This window comes from Pinus tabuliformis, chromosome 7, assembly GCF_031772625.1.
Source record: "Pinus tabuliformis cultivar Carrire ecotype Pingquan chromosome 7, CPIR1, whole genome shotgun sequence".
NCBI classification, from domain to species: Eukaryota; Viridiplantae; Streptophyta; class Pinopsida; order Pinales; family Pinaceae; genus Pinus; species Pinus tabuliformis.
The window spans coordinates 1,106,015,698-1,106,035,431 of NC_142293.1; the positions used below are offsets into that span (position 1 = coordinate 1,106,015,698).

At 41.7% G+C, this 19,734-nt stretch overlaps 1 protein-coding gene across 3 annotated transcripts in view; it reads left to right on the top strand.

The window, feature by feature from the left end:
- LOC149251415 (phosphoinositide phosphatase SAC7-like) overlaps nucleotides 1-19,734 on the top strand; it is a 321,376-nt gene that overhangs the window by 180,235 nt on the left and 121,407 nt on the right. For all 3 annotated transcript variants that reach the window (XM_089459423.1, XM_089459424.1, XM_089459422.1), the window contains 2 exons: nucleotides 13,453-13,561; nucleotides 13,803-13,875. In XM_089459423.1, the coding sequence (XP_089315549.1) occupies nucleotides 13,453-13,561; nucleotides 13,803-13,875 (182 nt within the window). The remainder of the gene's footprint in view (nucleotides 1-13,452; nucleotides 13,562-13,802; nucleotides 13,876-19,734) is intronic.

A 19,734-nucleotide genomic window follows, 5' to 3' on the forward strand; every position in this document is an offset into this window, starting at 1 on the left:
GCCCCAATCCCCTCACCCGATTCATCACACTCCAATGTAAATAGCTGTGTAAAATTCGAGAGTGCTAATACTGGGCAACAACTCATCACCTCCTTGAGGTGATCGGATGTTGCCTAAGCTCCATCCATCCATGCAAAAGCCCCCTTAGTCAGATCAGTAAGGGGTGATGCCAATTGTGAGAAGCCCTTAACAAACTTCCAATAATAAGTACAGATGCCCAAGAATCCTCTCAGCTCTATCACATCTCTAGGGTCTGGCCAATCCCAAATGGCCCTGATCATCTCCTTGTCCACCTTGACCCCATCTGCGCCTATGATGTGCCCCAAGTAGAGCATCTCTGTCAGCCCAAACTCGCACTTTGACATATTGGCATAGAACTACTGCTCCTCCAAGATACACAACACTATCTCTAGACACTGCAAGTTCCTGTTGTAGATCAAGATGTCATCAAAAAACACTAGTATAAATCTCTGCAACTAACCTTTGAACACATGGTTCATGCATGATTGAAAGGTAGCAGGTGCGTTGGTCAATCGAAAAGGCATGACCAAGAACTTGAAATGCCCATAATGACACCTGAAGGTTGTCTTCGGAATATCTTGCTCCCTCAGCTGAATCTGATGATACCTAGACCACAAATCTCTCTTATCTTAGAGAAGTACTTGGCTCCTCTAATTTTGCCCATCAACTCAACAATACGCGGAATGAGATACCGGTTCTTCAATGTCTTCTTATTGAGGGCCCTGTAGTCAATGCACATGCGAAGAGTCCCATCCTTCTTCACCAGCACGACTAAAGAAGCGAATGGACTAGAACTCGGTCTAATGTGGCCCAATGCCAATAACTCCTTGATGGCCCTCCCAATCTCATCCTTATAGGCTTTGGGATGCCTATAGGGTGTAGTAATGACTGTCTGCACACCAGGCTTCAGCTCTATAGTGTGCTTGAACCCCTGTCAGGTGGTTGTCATGGTGGCATGTCTCCAAAAACTACTGGATATCTCTCCAGTATCGCATGTATGTCTGGATGTGGTGGCTTGGCCTTTCCCGCAAACTCTGAAATCCTCATCTCCACTGCCCACGCTATGTCGACATGCCTCAAATCGACCTCCATCTAAGTTAAGTGAGGGACCCACGATGGAGTGCTGCCTTACTTTTCTAGATTTCGTGGACCTCTTTTCCCTCCATTTTCCCTCAATCGTGGGTCCCTCACTTAACCATCGACTTCACCTCTCATTCAATTTGAACTAGGGAGTTCGTATTTTCCTAGTGTGGGTGGCCCCCATGTATAACTTAACAAACCAAAATAACTTGCTACTAAAGTCTAAGTCTCCTAATAAAATCGAATGGGCCCCATCTCCTCCAAAATTGGCCCCAAAATGTAGAGATTAATTCTGTTCCAAATTAATTTAGGAAGGGACATTACAAAATAACTGAAATAAGTGGAATGTGATCCCCTGTTGCGTCCTCCTGGAGCACGAAATTGGCTAAGTGAAATGGTTGTACGACGCACCATGAGCTCCACAAATCTCCCTCCAATATGGCACAATATTACTTTTTTAGGGTGGCATTCGTAGTCAACCGAAAGAAGGGTGAGCTCTCCCCTTGAAAAGCTCTGCGCTGAACAACACTGTGACCCGACTAAGTAGCTCGAGCAACAAGAGAAATGTTAAATTGACAAAAGACCCCAATAGTTGCTAAGCCCCTTCTATTTATAATTTTTGAGCTTCCTTCCCATGTGGGCCCCTCCATCAAGCATTTCGACCTCCTACCTTAGCAACTTGACTTTTCCAACAAGGAATTGTGTACCTCATGTGTGTGTGGCCCCCACATCCCACTAACAAAATGATTTTAGCCTCCATCTCCTAAGTCTTAGTCCAAAAATTTCGTGGGTCCCATAATAGACAAAATTGCCAAACTTGTGAAATTAAATTCAGCGAAATTATTCTAGGAAGGGACATTATAGTCCTCCCCTCCCAAATGTTGCTTGTCCCCAAGCAATTGTAGTGTTGGATGCTGAAGTATGTGCCCACCCTCCCAAGTGGCATCCTCATCCAGTAAATTTCTCCAGCGTACCAAGTATTCCTTGATGGTTCTTCTCCTCAACTTCCTTTCTCTAGTCTCCAAAATGGCCTCGGGCTCTAGCATAAGATGTCCTTCATCATCTAGTGGAGGTAACTCTGTGGCTGCTGTCACTTGCTGTCCCAACACATTTTTGAGGCATCTGACATGAAAAACATTGTGGATCTTGCTTCTTGGTGGAAGCTCTAGCTCATAGGCCTCTCAAACTCTTTTAATCACCCTGTATGGCCCATAAAAATAGGGTTGTAGCTTCTCGACCCCCTTTTGTTTTAACGTGGACTGTCTATATGGCTGTAACCGCAGGAAGACTAAGTCCCCCTCCTCAAACTGCCTCTCGATCTTTTGTCTGTCTGCATACACTTTTTGCTGATTCTGGGTTGTCAACATGTTGTCCTTGAGCCTTGAGGATATCTTGGCTCTCTTGGATCCAATCTTTGGCCTTTGGGGTCCAGCTGTCTCCAAAAACAATGTCAACAAAAGAGAAAGTGTCATAACCCTACAAGGCATGAAAAGGTGACATACCAATAGACATGTGGTGGGTGGTGTTGTAGCAGTACTTGCCCAAATGCAACCATCGGATCCATGCTTTCTACTGTCAGGTCGCATAGTTCCGTAGGTAGTCCTCTAACGATTTGTTGACCCTCTCGGTTTGGCGGTCCGTTTGTGGGTGGTAACTAGTGCTAGGTGTGAGCTTAGTGCCCACTAATCGGAAAAGCTCCAGCTAGAATGCTCCCATGAAGCAGTTGTCCTCGTCACTAACTATGGTCTTGGGAAGACCATGCAAGCGAAAGACCTCTCTGGAAAACAACTCTGCTACCTTTGAAGTAGAATACCGGGCTGGAATAGCAAAGAAATGTGCATATTTGGTCAATTGATCCCCCACCACATATATACAGTCTCTGCCCTGCACCATAGGAAGGCCCGTGATAGAATCCATAGAGACACTTTCCATTTCCCCTTAGGAATGGGAAGTGTCCACAACAACCCGACCGTATGCATCAACTCTCCCTATTGCCTTTGACAAACCTCACACTCTTTCACATACCTCAACACATCTCGCTTGAGGCACTTCCACATGAAGCGCTCTCTGACAGTCCTGTACGTCTTTAGGAACCCCTGGTGTCCTGACAACAGGGAGTGAACCCTCAACTGTGAACCTGACACCAAGAATATGTGTCCTTTGTAGTAGATGACGTCAACCATCACCATGTAACACTTCTTAGCATGTGTACCCTCCAAAATCTCGCACGCCCGTCGATTTTTGGAGTACTCCACCAACAACTCTGCCTTCCAATCATGACAGATGCTCATGAGTGAAAGTGTCGCAGGCCTCCTGGATAATGCATCCGCTACTACATTATGTTTGCCCTTGGCATACTCAATATGAAAAACGTAGGCTTGATCCTTGTTGACCCACCTTTGTTGCCTGTCACTGAGGCCCTCCTACCCCTTAAAATGGCGAAGACTATTGTGGTTAGTCTTCACTCTAAAATCTGTTGCCCACTAGGTACAGCCGGAATTTGGCCAATGCATGGATAATGGCCAACATCGCCTTGTCGTAAATAGAATACAACCTCTCATGCAAAAGGAGCTTTTGACTCTCAAAAGCAATGGGGTGGTCATCCCGTGACAATACTGCGCCAACTCCTTCACTTGATGCATCACACTCCAAGGTGAAGGGCTGAGTGAAATTCGAGAGTGCTAATACTGGACAACTGTTCATCACCTCCTTGAGGTGCTCAAATGCTGACTGTGCTCTATCTGTCCACGTGAAAGCCTCCTTCTTGGTCAGATCTGTGAACGGAGCTGCCAACTGTGAGAAGCCCTTCACGAACTTCCTGTAATAGGTGCATAAGCCCATGAATCCCCTCAACACAGTCACATTCCAAGGCATTGGCCAATCCCGGATGGCCTTGGTCTTTTCCTCATGCACCCTCACACCATCTTCCCTAATAAGATGCCCCAAATAGTGCATCTCTGTCAACCCAAACTTGCACTTGGACAGTTTGGCATAGAACTGTTGCTCCTCTAAAATGCGTAACACCACCTCCAAATGTTGTAGGTGCTCCTCCTAGGTCGTGTTATAAATCAGAATGTCATTGAAGAATACCAATCTAAGTTGCAGGAAACATTGGAGAAGCGTTGGTTTCCGGCCATAAACGAAACATAAACGAGGAAACTTGTACCATACGACCTGGAAACTCGTTTCTAGCCGTATTGGCCTGTTTCTCGAGGAGGAAATGTGGCCAGTATGGCTGGAAATGCGTTTCCAGGCTCTACGGTTGAGTTTCCTCTTCTAACTTGACTTTTTCTTGTATTTTTTAAAATTTTTTCGCTTTTAATTTTTTATTGGGCAACTAAAATATCTTCTGGATGCTTCTAGATGGCTTTCATGTTATAAAAAGGAGGATTTTTTGAGTGGGGCAGCCTAATGTTCAAGCCTATGGCCCTAGTGTTGATATGCAGTTCATGGTAATGTTAAATTCTTGACATTCTCCTTTATTTTTCATTTTCATCCTTTTATTTAAATTTTTAACATTACCATGAAATGAATTAGGATGTTTGAGAGTGGTTTCACCCTCATTGGATTTCATATGGAGAAAGTAGAATTTTAGATCTCACTCAAAATCCAACAGACTTATCTGTTTTTCAGGATTTCAGGATTTAGGGGATTGCAATGTTTCCATTGGATTTTGTCATGTACTAGGGTATGGAACTTGTATTTAATCAAGAGAACCAAGCCCTCTATGCAGGGGAGACTCCTAATAGTCAAGAGCACGTAGGGTACTAGGGTATGGAACTTGTATTTAATCAAGAGCACTAAGGTCATTCGACTATGTAGGAGGAGACTCTGAATCAAGCATGAGACAATAAATTAGAAATTTCTCGTGGTTGATTTTGGATATTGCTATTTTCATTATGTGATCATTCATGAGTAAATGTGATGTAAATTTAGAGACTTATAGTTTATGCATTGACAATTGACAATTGACAATTTAATCATAATGTAATAAACTAGAATGTATCATATATGCTTTATGATTGGACATATTTCTTAACTATCCTAATATATATATATATATATATATATATATATATATATATATATATATTGCGCTTCCCCATTTCCAAAATTTGGGGGGGGGGGTCAAGTTACGTACCTATGCCCGTTTTAGAAACTTGTACCCATTTCCCCATTTCGTGCAACTTAGATACCAATACAAATTTCCGCAACTGCCCACAGAACACATGGTTCATGCGGGATTGGAAGGTGGTAGGTGCATTGGTAAGCCCGAAGGGTATATCCAAGAACTCAAAATGCCCATAGTGGCATCTGAAGGCCATCTTGGGGATGTCTCAATCCCTCGCCCTGATCTGGTGGTACCTCGAACGCAAGTCTATCTTAGAGAAGTACTTGGCTCCTCTAAGGTCATCCATTAACTCATTAATGTGTGGAATGGGATGGCGGTTCGGGTCTTCTTGTTGAGTGCCCCGTAATCTATACCCATGCGCAATGTCCCATCCTTCTTCTTCACCAAAGCAACTGATGAAGCGAAGGGGCTAGAGCTAGGCCTAACGTGCCCAAGTCCCAACAACTCTTGAATGGCTTGCTTATACTCATTCTTGTAGGCCTTGGGATGTCTATATGGATTGGTAATAATCGTGTGAACCGCTGACTCTAGCTCAATCATGTGCTCAAATCCTTTGTCAGGTGGCTTCTCTAGTGGTATGTCCCCAACAATACAAGATACTTGTCCAAGATGGCCTGTATGTCGGGGTGTCATGGCTTGGGCTGCCCCTCAGCCTCCGAAATTCTCAACTCCACAACCCATGCTATGCCCCCATGCCTCAAGTTAGCCTCCATCCTGTGCGCTGAAACTGTCTGTGGAAGATATGAATGCATGCCCTGAAGAACAACTAACTTGCCATCCGGCCCTGTGAACTCCATCTCCAACTTTCTCCAATCTGTAGTGTTGATTTGGAGTAGCATCGAATGTGCTCTAGCCACGAAATTTGGTGCAGAGGCTAAGGCACATGAGATCTCTAATACCCAGAAAGGGTTTGGGCAGATTCTAAATAGTTTGGGAGATATTAAAATAATTAATATTTTTAATGGAGTCCCTAAGTCTAAACTTAGGGAAATTAAAATATTAATGTGAATTAATATAAAATTGTGTTAGAATGGTCCAAAAGTCATGGATCAAGCCAGATCTAATCTTAGCCATTGATTAGGGACTTAATCTCGGCCGTTGATTTGTCAACGAGAAAAGTATAAGAGGAGGCTTGAGGGTCACTTGGAGAACACACCAAGAGATCAAGATTTCGACTTTCTGGGGCTGGGTTTGCTGAGAAAGTTGAGAGAGTGATCTGGAGTTGCAGTTGAGGGGCAGTGAATACAGAAGCAGAGAGGCAGAGATAGTGCTGGGAGGATCAGTGGAATAGTTGGGAAAGATGACGCAGAGGGCAAAAGTCGGAACTGCCGGGAACTGTTGGAATAGCTAGGAACGCTAACGTAGAGGGAAGATGTCGGAACTGCCGGGTACAACCGGAACTGTCGGGTACAACCGGAACTGTCGGGTACAACCGGAACTGCCAGAAAAGCTGACGCAGAGGGCAGAAGTCAGAACTGCCGGGAACTATTGGAATTGTCGGGAAAGCTAACGTAGAGGGCAGACACCGGAACTACCGGGAACAACCGGAACTGTTGGGAGAGCTGACGCAGTCCCTAGAGGCTGACGCTGGGGTTTTGTGGGGCAGATCGGAGCTGTGGAGCTGCCGAAGTGTTTATCTAGGGTTTCAGCCAGAATATTTGCTTCTGAGTAGAGAGGTACTACTGCCGAGATTTTTATCTGTTGGGTGAGCTAGATTTGGCACCCAGATTGTATTCTGAAATTTCTTAATAAATCAAACCCTGAGATAGCTGCACTGGTTTTCCCGCATTGGGTTTTTCTGGGGACATTAGTCCAAAAACAACGGTGTCACTTGTGTGCTTGTTTCTGTTTCCTTCAGTTGGTGATCTGTAATGTGTTGAGCATGTAATTGTATTTATTTCCAGTATTTACATGGTAGATAACTTGTTAATTAACATAATAAGTAGGCAGGAATAAATGAATAAAGTACATGAAGGGTTTCTAACGTGTCAGACCTAGAAATTCCAACACGTAGAGACCCACCCAAGGGAGTAGAGCCACTGGACACCATGACCACATTAGTGTCTGGTACATCCACCACGAAGAAATGATTCGTCACTGAGTAGTTCTCCATGGTCACTGTCAAAGCGGGGACATATCGGGTACATTGCATGGTCCTAGCCCCCGACACTAGGATTGAAAACCCCCTAAAACTCCTCTGTAGTAGTACCCCGCCTCTGAGCCATCTGTGCATCGATGAAATTATGGGTGGCCCCACTGTCTACCAAAACTGAGACACGTTGCCGTTGCACTGTGTCTCTAATCCGCAAGGTCAAAAATTTGGGAACCCCACATAAAGAAGCTAGGACTCCTCTAGATGGTGCGAAAGGTGCTCCCCCAGGTGGTGGTGGTGGTGGTGGTGGTCCGCTCTTTGCATGTGTCACGCTGTCACCCCCGCCTATCTCCAACTCCATGTCATCCTCCTGGTCACTATCAGAGAAGACCTCAATGTAGTGGGCCTTTCCCGTTGTGCATCTATGGCCTGGTGCCCAAGGCTCCTGACAAGTGAAGCATAGCTTCCTCCTTCAGAGGTCTCTCCTGGTCTCCTCATCTAACTGTCCATGCCCCTGGACTGCTCGCTGTGGTGGGGGCCTCGTGTCATGTCCCTTCTGTGGGTAGGGAGCCCATGATGGTATGGGTGCTCGAGTCTTGGGGATTGCCCCTTGCAAATCCCTGGCACAAGTCACAACCTCCTACAAAGTAGTGGGTCTGCAGGATCTCACCAGCACATGCAATGGCTCAAGCAAGGCCTCTACAAATGTGTACAACCTCTTGGCATCAGACAAATCTGACACCATGACTGAGATTCTCAAAAATTCTGATATATACTTCTCTAGATGGAAATTCTCCCTGAGCTGGGTCAACTCTCTGAAATGAGCCTTTGAGTCTCTCCTATCAAAATGCTCCACCACTCTCCCTGTAAAGTCCTCATAAGAGGTCACGCTCACATGCCCTAGCGTGGTCAACAATGTTCCACCAAGGTTCTGGGATGAGGGGGCAAGGGAGCGAGGATACGCGGGAGCGGCCTATGCAAAAGCTCCCCACCAATTTTTAGGAAATGTGGGGGGATGCCAGGGTCTTACAAACTTATAAATATAAAATATAATTTATAAATTGAGTCCACTATGACAATTGGGTTTGAATTGAAAAGCTGCAAAGCATGATCATTGATATGAATATCATTATCTAATATTATATAAAATTAAAATTCTAATATATAATCGTACATCATACATCATACATTATGATTAGAGTTCAGATAAATTTAAAATTCTAATTTATAATCATACATCATACATTATGATTAAAGTTTAAACTATATTGATGTTCCACTTCCTACTATGAACATTGAATACTGAATAGTGAATATTGACATAAAATTATAAAAGTCAAGTTTGATACATCATACATCAAGAGTCAAAATTTTATAGAATTATAAAAGACTAAAGTCAAGTCTGATACATCAAGAGTCAAAATTTTATAGAGTCAGAATAACATAAGAACATCAACATATCAAAAGATAAATGAGCATAATTTTGCTCAAGCCTCAAGGTAATGCCCCGCTAGTCTCTGCATCCAGTTGCTGCATGAATAAATCAGGATCAACCATATCACCATCTGAATCTAAATCACTAACATTCTCAAACATGCTAAGTGGCACACCAACCAACCCCATCTGTCTCTCATCAAGTCTCTCCTCCATATCTACCTGTGCATCATCCTTTGGATCAATATCCCATCGTGTTGCTAGTTCCTTCAAATACTCAGGTGTCTTCCTATGCTCAAGACGTAGGGCACTGTGCACAACATCTAACTTCTCCGCTCTTTTAAAGGTAAGCTTGTTCCTCTTGATAGAGAGAATGAAGCTATATGTGGACCAATTCATCTCTGCTGCAGAAGGACTAGGAACGTCTTGCGAATGGAGTGAGGGGCCAGGGCGAATAATGAATTAAATTTATAAAAAAACGAATTGAAACCCTAAAGTATTAAAACTAATGTTAAATTTTAATTATAAACAAAAGTTTATTTAAAAAAATCGGGCCCCTCGACCCCCTCGACTCCACACGTCCCCCCTCGACCCCCTTTTCGAAATGACCCTTCAGCACAAGGAAACAACCCCCTGGCACGTCCCCTTGCGTACTCTGTTTTTTGGGAGCGTGGGGAAACGACCCTTTCTCGTCCCCAAGTCCCCGAAGTTCAGTGGAGCTAGGAAACTAGACCCCTAGAGGGGGGGGATGAGTCCCCGTGAAACACTGGTGGTCAATTCATGAAACCACAAGTCGTGTGCCTCTCCCTCCAAGTGCAAGGTAGCCATTTTGATGGCTTCCACCTCTGTCATCTAGTTAAGCTGGAAATAGGTATCCAACTTCTCCACCCAAGCTCAAGCTATGCACTTGGTAGATCCATCATATGTGGGAAAATACATCCTCCCAATGGTATGTTGCAACTCTGAACTCTGTGTGCTAGACCCCTCACTAGTCCTTCCTTTCACGATCTGCTTGAGCTGGCAGTAATCTATGAAGGACAAAGCTGCTTTGAAATCTTCCTCCATGGACTGCCATTCTTGGAAATAATCTCCCATGGGCATCTGATCATCCGGCGCACCTTGCTCACTCAGTTTGAAAGATAAAAATGTAGGCAGTGTAGTCCTGGTTGGCCCACTGAAAGCTAGTGGGTGAGTGGCTAGTGAAGGGTGGTTATACTGTTGTGAGGCCCATGAAGTCTCCCCAAATAGGTACTCACGATGGATGCTCTTGTACTTATTCAACTGTTTGAGTTCCTCCAACATTTCCTTCTGCCCTTTGGCTAAATTATTTAGGGCCTTTTATAGGCTATCAAATGTTGCTTCGTCCTTGCTCCTTGACTCCCCGATATTTTCCACCACTACTGACTTCCCAGGTGTCTCAATATTAGGTGTAATCTCGAACTCTCTTTCCCTGCTCTGGTATCTCTGCCTTCGATAAGTAATGGTCTGCCTATCCTCATTCATAGGAAAGACCCCGACGATTAAGCCAAGAATGAAGTTTTGATACCACTGTAATATTCGTAATTAGGAAAAACATTGATAAAGAAAGAAAAAATTGACACACATACACAAAATTCAGAAATATAAGTAAACACCCATGTGATCACCAAAAAGACTCCATCCAACTGAGCCATTTTATTATATAATTGGAGTAATATTACAATGGGTATGGAAGGAGTGCACCTGGGCTTGGCTCAATGGCAAGCGGACAAGCCCTAGTTGGAAAATACAACGCCCATATGAGAGAATGAGATGCCCCAAAAATGCTATGCGTTGCCCAAGAGGAACTGCATTGTCTGCTGGAGAAAAGCTGCTGAAAGACCCACCTTCGGTGCTCAGAAAATTCTGCAAAATTAGCCCTGGGCTCCTCTCAATAAACCCACCAAAACCCATAAAGGGTTTGGTCCTAAGTTACAGGAAACGCCTAAAGAATTTGCTGGAAACGCGGATCCCTGTTTCTGATATGGAAGTGGATATGATGCTTGTTTGAAACACTGTAAAAACGTTTTTGTGCTGTTTCAAAAAATCGGAAACTTCAGATTTGGAATTGGATATGTTTCCAAGGGATTTAATTTTTTTGGATCTGTTTCCGGAAATCCAGAAACGGATCCACGAAAATCGTGATCGAAATCCACCCTTAAAATGTTAAAAAGCGTGAAAATTTGTATAGCCATAAATAAATAATAAAAATGAAGAAATTTGATTTGTAAATAAACTCACTATAAACAGAGTCTCATAATGTCTCTTCTAAATCTTTAGAAACAATGACACTCCATATATTTATCAAGGATTCTTACTAAGAAAAAGATAGATGTTCAAAAATGCAAACAAAACGGTTTGATGAATGTCTTCGTAAAGAGATTTATTTGAGCGATTAATTTTCAGTTAAGGTCTTGTTAATTTTCATTGATTTTGCCCTTGATTTCATAAATCCCTCCAATATAACAAATCTTCTCTAGCCAATCTTTTGTCTGCATATAGTCCAGATGCCAAGCTGACGTTGAGAAGATTGAAATGTTCAAATAGGCCTTGATGGAATATCCCAATGATCCCATCGGCCTTTTAATTACCATGCAAGGAAGATAGATATCATCTGCCATGCATGACACGTTCTTTGAAGGAGTCAGACCCGAAAGCACAAAGACTGTAGCATTTCTAATTACATTACTAATGATGATGATAATATATTGAATGTTATAATAATCATTAATGATGATGACACTGTTTATGCATTTTTAGATATATATAATTATATATGCATGCTGTTTCCTTGTCGTATTGTATCCTGATTTTTGAAAATTTTCTGTATATGTTTCAAACCCCATATCCGTTTCAATGCAACTTAGGTTTGGTCTAGTTCTGACCTTCGAATATTGACCCCAAATACGACATCCTCCTCAAACTGGTTGGAAAATACAGCCTGTCTGGAAATTCACTGAAGCAGCTCTCCAATCACTTCAAAAATGTGGAATTCTACTGTCTGGATGACTTCCTCAAACTGCCGGCACAATCCAGCTCCCGAACTCCTTTCCTCGACCTCCCACTTGTGCCCAGAATTTGGCTCCTGCGCAGGCCCTGCGTAAGAGGAATTCGACCTGCTTCAATGCAGCAATCTCTTGCCCCAAAACTCCTCACCAAGCTTGGTCTTTCCTGGGAGTAGCTATGCAAAATTTCTCCTGGCAAATGCCACCCGAAAAATAACTGAAATAAGTGGCACGTGATCGCCTACTGCGTCCTCCTGGAGCACGAAATTGGCTGAGTGAAATGGGTGTACGATGTACCCTGAGCTCCACAAATCTCTCTCCAATATGGCACAATCTTTCCTTTCTAGGGTGGCCCGTGGCACTCGTAGTCCACTGAAAGAAGGGTGATCTCTGCCCTTGGAAAGCTCTGTGCTGAACAACACTGTGATCTGGCTAAGCAGCTCGAGCAACAAGATAAATGTGAGATTGACAAAAGACCCCAATAGCTGCTAAGGCCCATTCTATTTATAACTTTTGAGCTGCCTTCCCATGTGGGCCCCTCCATCAAGCATTTCGACCTCCTGCCTTAGCAACTCGACTTTTCCTCCGAGGAAGTGCGTACTTCATGCGGGTGTGGCCCCCACATCCCACTAACAAAATGATTTCGGCCTCCATCTCCTAAGTCTTAGTCCAAAAATTTCGTGGGTCCCATAATAGACAAAATTGCCAAAATTGTGAAATTAAATTCAGGGAAATTATTCTAGGAAGGGACATTACAGTCTAGAAGCATCTGGGAATTTTGATTCATCAATCGATTTTCTGCTAGAAAAGATTGCAATTCCTCATCCAAAATTTCTGGCACATAGCTCAATCTCGTTACGTAGCATACCATCCACCTCTGTTCATTCTATCAAATGACCTCTAGAACACTGGAGGGTGGAGCATCTCAGAAGTATGCCTATCTCCAAGGTTGTATCGGACCATACCTGCCAGCATAAAGGTGGCCTACCAGGCAACATATTGCTATGTCTATCAGTCAGGGGTTACTTAGGTATGGAGCCTGAGTTTAGCAATTACTCCTATATTTTCGGTAACTGAGTGAATGAAAAAAGTGTATCCTTTGCCACCTTGCCTTCATCTGTGCCACCTTGCCTTCGTCTGTGCCACCTTACCATGCCAAACCCAAATTAGAACTCGAAGGATTTTTGCTGTCGAGGGAAGGTGCAATTCTGTACATTTCTTTAATCAATGTAAGCCAAACATGAGATACAGTTTGAGTAGGACATGTTCTTATTGATGAATTTTTAGCAATTATCGCATTTGCAGCTGTATATTTATGTTAGGAGTCAAGAGTCAAGATGCAGTCACTATGAGCAAAGCTGTTCTGGATGAGGCTGCAGTCTATCTTCTCTTTATTGAGAAAATCACCCCTGTAATTTGTCAGTCTATGTTATAAAATAAAATTTGTTTGTTATTCAAAATAGTGAGGTCCAATAGGCATGTGAGTTCTGCCATGGTACCGTGATCCCTCTGATTAATGGTGGTAATTTCCAGCTATTGAATATAAAATTGAGTTGTTTATGTTGGACGTGATTGTACTGAGTTGACTTGCAATTTGGGATATAATGTTTTATCTTGTGATATAATTAAGCCTGCGGACATTTATTATTTTATTTATTGTTAAAATACAGAGCATGCTGGGAAGGAAATCTATGGAAGCCCAACTTCAGCGAATTGAAATATTTCGACAAGATGAAACCATAAACCAGCACATGAATTTCGACAATTTATTTAAAATTTGTGAGTGCCTTATTACATTTAATTGAGTTATGAGTCATGACATGCTAAAGGCAACTAGGTTAGAGTGATTGCTTTTCTCATAGATAATTTTCTCAGTGGAATATTATTATTGGTTTTCTGTCTTTAGACACAATTAATTTTAAAAAATAACTTTTATATATTTTGTCTAAATTTGTTCTGACCAGGTTACCTGTTGTAATATTTTTGGTTCTTATAGAATAAGCTATCTTGTTTTTTTCAGTGTGGGCTAATCACGGAGATGAAATAAGCATCCAATATTCTGGTACTCCTGCATTGAAGGGGGATTTTGTTAGGTAAATTATCATGGATAGAACCTGTATGTTTTCTCTAATCTGTATTCTCTTATATAAGCAGCACTTGAATTTGATGTGAGTTTTACATCTAATTTGGTCACTATATTCTCTCTTATATAAGCAGCACTCGAATTTGATGTGAGTTTTATATCTAATTTGGCCAAATTATGCTATTGGTATATTGGATTACTTGAAACTCTATCTTCTTTACAATGTTCAGCTGCTCCTACATTTTTAGTATACACTGTAATCTGAGAGTTACCTTGATTATACAGTAAGTTTTGATGTGTTTGCAAAACAAATAGAAATGGCTATTTTTGCCTAACTTAATTCTTGAATACTTATATCCATTCTCATAGTGCTGTCTAGCACATGCCATTGCTTGTCCTTTGTTATAAACACACACACATATAAATAAAAATTCGTAATTGCTAATTAATGAACACACCCAAGAAAGGACATGTCTCAATGAAAAGATGGGATGGCATCATCATCTACACCCCTTATATGTGCAGACATTGGATGCACCCACTCACGATCCCTTTCGGACAGTTTTTGGTCAACCCTCATTGACCTTGGATGGAGTTAGATCACTAGATACGTCAATCTGATGGGATGTGCTAGGTGTGCCACCTCTAGGATTTTAGGACCTGGATATCGAGATGCACCTTATTTTTTGGTGTTGCCTTTATTATGAGATTAGACGCTATCATTGCCTTTATAGGGATTCATGGGGCTCCCTCTGTACTTGCTTTTGATATCAAGACTAGAGATGCTGAGCCCTATTCATCAAGGAAATATTTTGCCATTGATCTCAACTCCTGCATTCCATGCCTTTTGCCCTGGGATAACTAGAACAATCACCTCATTCTTCCCTGTTGATCAGTCAGATCGGAGTAACAAATGACAGACCAAATTCTAGAGTGCACCAGATAGCAGAATTGTGAGACCGAGGTTTCTCCTCAGTCTCCTTCTCAGGTAAGCCAGCTGATATTATTGAGAGCTTCTCATTATTACCTATTCGTACATCAAGTGACATTCTCAGAGTGCTAGAGAGATAAGCTCTAGATTGTCTTGGAGTAGAGTATCTCCTGCCTGTCAAATTGCCTCCCAGCCCCTGAGGAGCAGCTACAGATCCATTCTGAGTTTCCTTCCTTTGACCTTAGATGTTAGGAGTATCCCTCGCTCATACATTTTCCCCATGAATCATACAGCTGGACCACCTGATAGTTTAAGAGGACTCCGACAAGAGCTAGTGCCCTGTTTTCCTCCTTCGCCTTCAGTCATTAGACTCAGGAGTTCTTGAGTTTCACAAAATCACTTGGTATTTTGTAACACCATAACTTTATCACGGTTTTATACATATGCTCTGTTGTTATATCTATGTAGGTTTCTTTCTTTATATTATTTTCGACATTCTTTCCTTCTTTCCTGACCTACTTTTGTGGTTATTCATCAGACATTAATATAATTATCTTATCTTAATTGCCAATTTGTAAGTACAACCATAGCAATAAAAGTGGTGATACTTAGGTGATGAGTGATAAGGTCTCTGATATCTGTGATTAGGACATTGATATAGCTTTGGCATCGATGGTGAGGGCTTTGGTTTTCACTGGTCAATAGGTGTAAGATCTTGTTTTGATTGATCAAAGGTGCCAATTCTCGTTCATGCGGATGCATAATAGAGGCGTAGGTGGTGTAGGTTCTGGTTTTAGCAAACCAGTGGTAGAAGCAACAGAGGTACATACATTTAGCAATGCAGTTTCAACATATTCAAGGTCTGCACCTATTAGTCTCATCTCAAGCTCAATTGGATGAGCAATGCCTTGTCCATGTTTCCAGGTCCACCACAATTGTAGCCCATTTTAAGAAGTAGCTTCAAACCAACACCTTTGGTATACTTCTTGAAATCCAGAAAATTTGGCTCAAGAAGAGCGCAAGAGCATAAATTCCATCTGAAGGGGTTTGAGAATGCTTTTCCATCAACTTTTGAAGCAAGAATTCATGATCATTCTTCAGGATTCGATACTCATCAAAGGGCTTGGTATTATCACCTTGAAGTAAAATATCTTCCTCATGAAGGTGAGCTCCAAATTCCTACAATTCATTTTCATTCAAAGTTGGAAATTAGCTTCATCAATTGGAGGAACTGTTGAAATTGGGTAGCTTGGGAGTACTACAAGCCTTGGGTGCTAGGTTTGTGAGGAGAAAACCCACAAAGGATGTGTTTGTGGGAAAAGTACCCAAATTTGGGGTTTTTATATAAAAAGAATATAACAAGCCTTTTTAATGTTCTTTTTATATAAATATTTATTTATTTATATATTTGCTTTATATATATATATAATTTTTTTTTCTTTCTTTAATTTATCTATCTATATATATATATGGCCAAGGGCCAATTGCCGAAAATGGAGAAACTCCAAAAGCTTGTAGCAAAACGCTTCAACGACAACGTAGTTGACGAATTTCAACGGCCAAAGACCTAGATCGGAGAACAACTTTGATACCAATGTAATGAACAAAGTTTGTATACTTGGAGGAATGCTTTGATACCAAATGTAGCGAACAAGGTTTGTTATAGCAGGTTAAACATTCCTGAAGACTTGGAATATGTAGATCTCCATTGAAGATACAAAAATATGTATTAAAATGTATGAATGAGAATGATATTACAAATGAGAGTGAGGGTCTGCTTATATACCCGAGGCAGGTGACTCTTCATGGAAGTTCATGTCCCATTTAGACATGCCTCTTCAATACTAATTACTTTTTAACTAATCATTATTACAGTTATCATCATTATTTATATATATTTTATTCATAACAGAAACTAATCTGATATTTTAATTTGGTGTAGTGGTGTCTCTTGAAGGATAAAAAGGGCTTTTAAGTCACCTATTAGAGAGATATAGATATATGCTAAAGGATATGCCCAGACATAAGTGAGATGTGAGTTAATTAGTTATTTGATGCTTCCTTTCTCACGTCTCTGTTATATGCTGTAAATTTTAATTTGGGATATTACAGTAAAGGGCCATGATCTCGAGCTGTATGATCTTCTTATTGGTGGAATGATAAGGAATGTGTTTGGGTCAATTATTCTTGTGTACTGTTATTGATTTCTTTGCTGTTATATTCCGTCGTGCAAAGTGCTTTATAGTTGGGCATCTCTAGTGTGTTTATGTGCTTAACTTAGTCATAGACCATACCTAGGGTTCGTAGGATTTCAACATGGTATTAGAGCTACTTTGAAGGGTAGTTGGATCTGAGTTTGCACAAGGATCAACTCTAAGAGGGAGCTGAGTTCATTTGCTGTTGAAGGAAGGACAACTTGTCAAAATGGTTACTAGCTTGAGGTATGAGGACGTGTTTGGGTCAATAATTCTTGTGTACTGTTGTTGATTTTACTGCTGTTATATTCTGTCATGCAAAGTGCTTTATAGTTGGGCATCTCTAGTGTGTTTATGTGCTTAACTAAGTCATAGACCATACATAGGATGCATAGGATTTCAACACGGTATTAGAGCTACTTTGAAGGGTTGTTGGATTTGAGTGTGCACAAGGATCAACTCTAAGAGGGAGCTGAGTTCATTTGCCGTTGAAGGAAGGACAACTTGTCAAAATGGTTACTAGCTTGAGGTATGAGGGCCGGTTGGAGGGGCTATCCAACTACAGTTCGTGGAAGGAAAGGATCAAGCTAGTGTTGTTGGTGAATGATCTATGGCAATTTGCTGATAAGAGGATTACCTCGCCAACTGACACAGTTGATTTGGCTAGGCATCAGAAGTCAGATGCTACGACCAAGTTGATCATACTGGATGGAGTCAAGGATCATTTGATACCTCATGTCACTGGGAAGAACCCTACATGGGATATGTGGGAGGCTTTGAAATCTTTGTTTCAGTACAATAATGAGAACTAGAGAATGATGTTGAGAGAAAATCTCAGGAACACAAGATAGTACTGTTTTGTCTTTGTTTAAGGACCAAACTTCCGTTTTCTGCAAATGTTTGAGTCCTTTAGCCTTTAACACTTTTTGCCTTCAACTTGCCCTTTTTCCATCTTGTATAGATACCACAAGTTGTTAAATGAGGTAACTTTCTTGTCCCAAGGACACTTGTCACCTTGCTCATTAGTTAGTGTATCAATGATGATCATTTTCTTATCATCTCTCCTAGGTTTCCTAATTGAGGTCTTATGAAGATATTCATTCATCCTTTGATACCTTCAATCGGGTTTAAGTGGTATGACCTTCTTCACTGCATTTCAGAGAGTATATCTTCTAGCATTTTATATATCTCTTTTATGTCTCCTCTCCTGCTACGTAGGGATGAGAGGACCTTTAACTGATTTCATAAGAATCCTACGAGTCCCTTGATCCTTTTCCATGCATTCAAACAATGCTTGACCTTCAAAGAATTTTCCATAGATATTAATGACTTTGTTGGATACTTGATCTTCTATGGGTTAGTGTGGAAGCGCAATAGACTAAGGAAGTCCAAGAGACCTTGGGATGTGGAACCCAACAGTCAAACCATGTACTATAAATGTATATGTTTTGTTAATAAAAAATGTACTCTCATGTTTTATCTTTCATTCTATTTCTGCCATGTGTGTGTTTAACATGGTATCAGAGCAGGCGTATTCCTGCCCTGCATAATTACTTTGAGCCATTTGTTTTATGGCCTTTCTGTGCAGGTCATTTCTGCCATCAGTTCTGCATTTCATGAATATTTTCTTAGCTAAATTCTAGCTGCAACCTCTGTCATTTCTCCAACGCCTTTTTGGGCCTCCCTCTTTAATTTGTAACTCCCTATTCTGCCTTTCATAAAAGCGCCGCTCCTCACAGTCTAATAACGCTCCTCTCTCATACCTGCGATTTAGGGTAATGGTCGTCACTGCTATGGTCAGTCATCTGCTCATCTCTGCCATTCTCTGCTACATACTATCCTTCTGTCCCAAATTTCTGTGTGTTTGGATAGAACATTGAATTATCTCTGTGCTACATCCTCTCTCTCTGCCCTGAGTGCATTATATATTTTTTGAAGTTTCTGTGGCTTGAGCTCTAATGCGGTGCGACGTAGTGTGCGGTGAGCTCTACAACACCGACGATCTACTCCGTTTGTTTTGAGATAATCTGCATGCAAAACAAAGTGTTATACCCGATCTTATCCCCTCGACTCCAAGTTAAGCTTACGCGGATCCTCTATCCCTCTACCAGAACCTGGTTGAATGCATTAAATCCATGAACTATGCATTGAAACCTGTGATAGCCAGTGCATTAAACATCGGTCTCTGCTTTGTTTAAATTGTATGGTGGAGAAACATATGGTGTGTTAAAATATTGTGTGTTCAAGACCGTTGCAACAACGTATGTCGAAGCCCAAGAAATATGCACAGTCTCCCATTAATTGCATGGAGAGAATTGGTGACAGCGACTGTGTATACTTCCTAGAGCTGCGTTGAATGTTCTCTGTGCATTGAACACTTTGTGAGCGTTGATCAACTGTGGCAATATTCCGTGCTGGAATGAAGCGCAACGGAACATGGTGCAACGTAATTGTGGCTTGGTGCAGTCTTGTGGTGTTGTTGACTAGTCGAGACTAGTTGGTCTGAGCTCCTTCTGTCCTTTTTCATCGACATCCCCAGATTTTGTATCTGTAGTCATTTCTGAGCTTTTGGGGTCTATTCGTTGGACTTGAAGCTGGTCATGCTCCCAGCGATCACTGGACCAGGGTTCCAATCCAGTTAACTCTTTATTAATTGTGTCTGTAGCGTGAACTTATGTTTGCTTGGCTTGGGATAGCGCGAGTATAGTGAATGTCTGCAGGATCCATGAAGATTCGACTATCG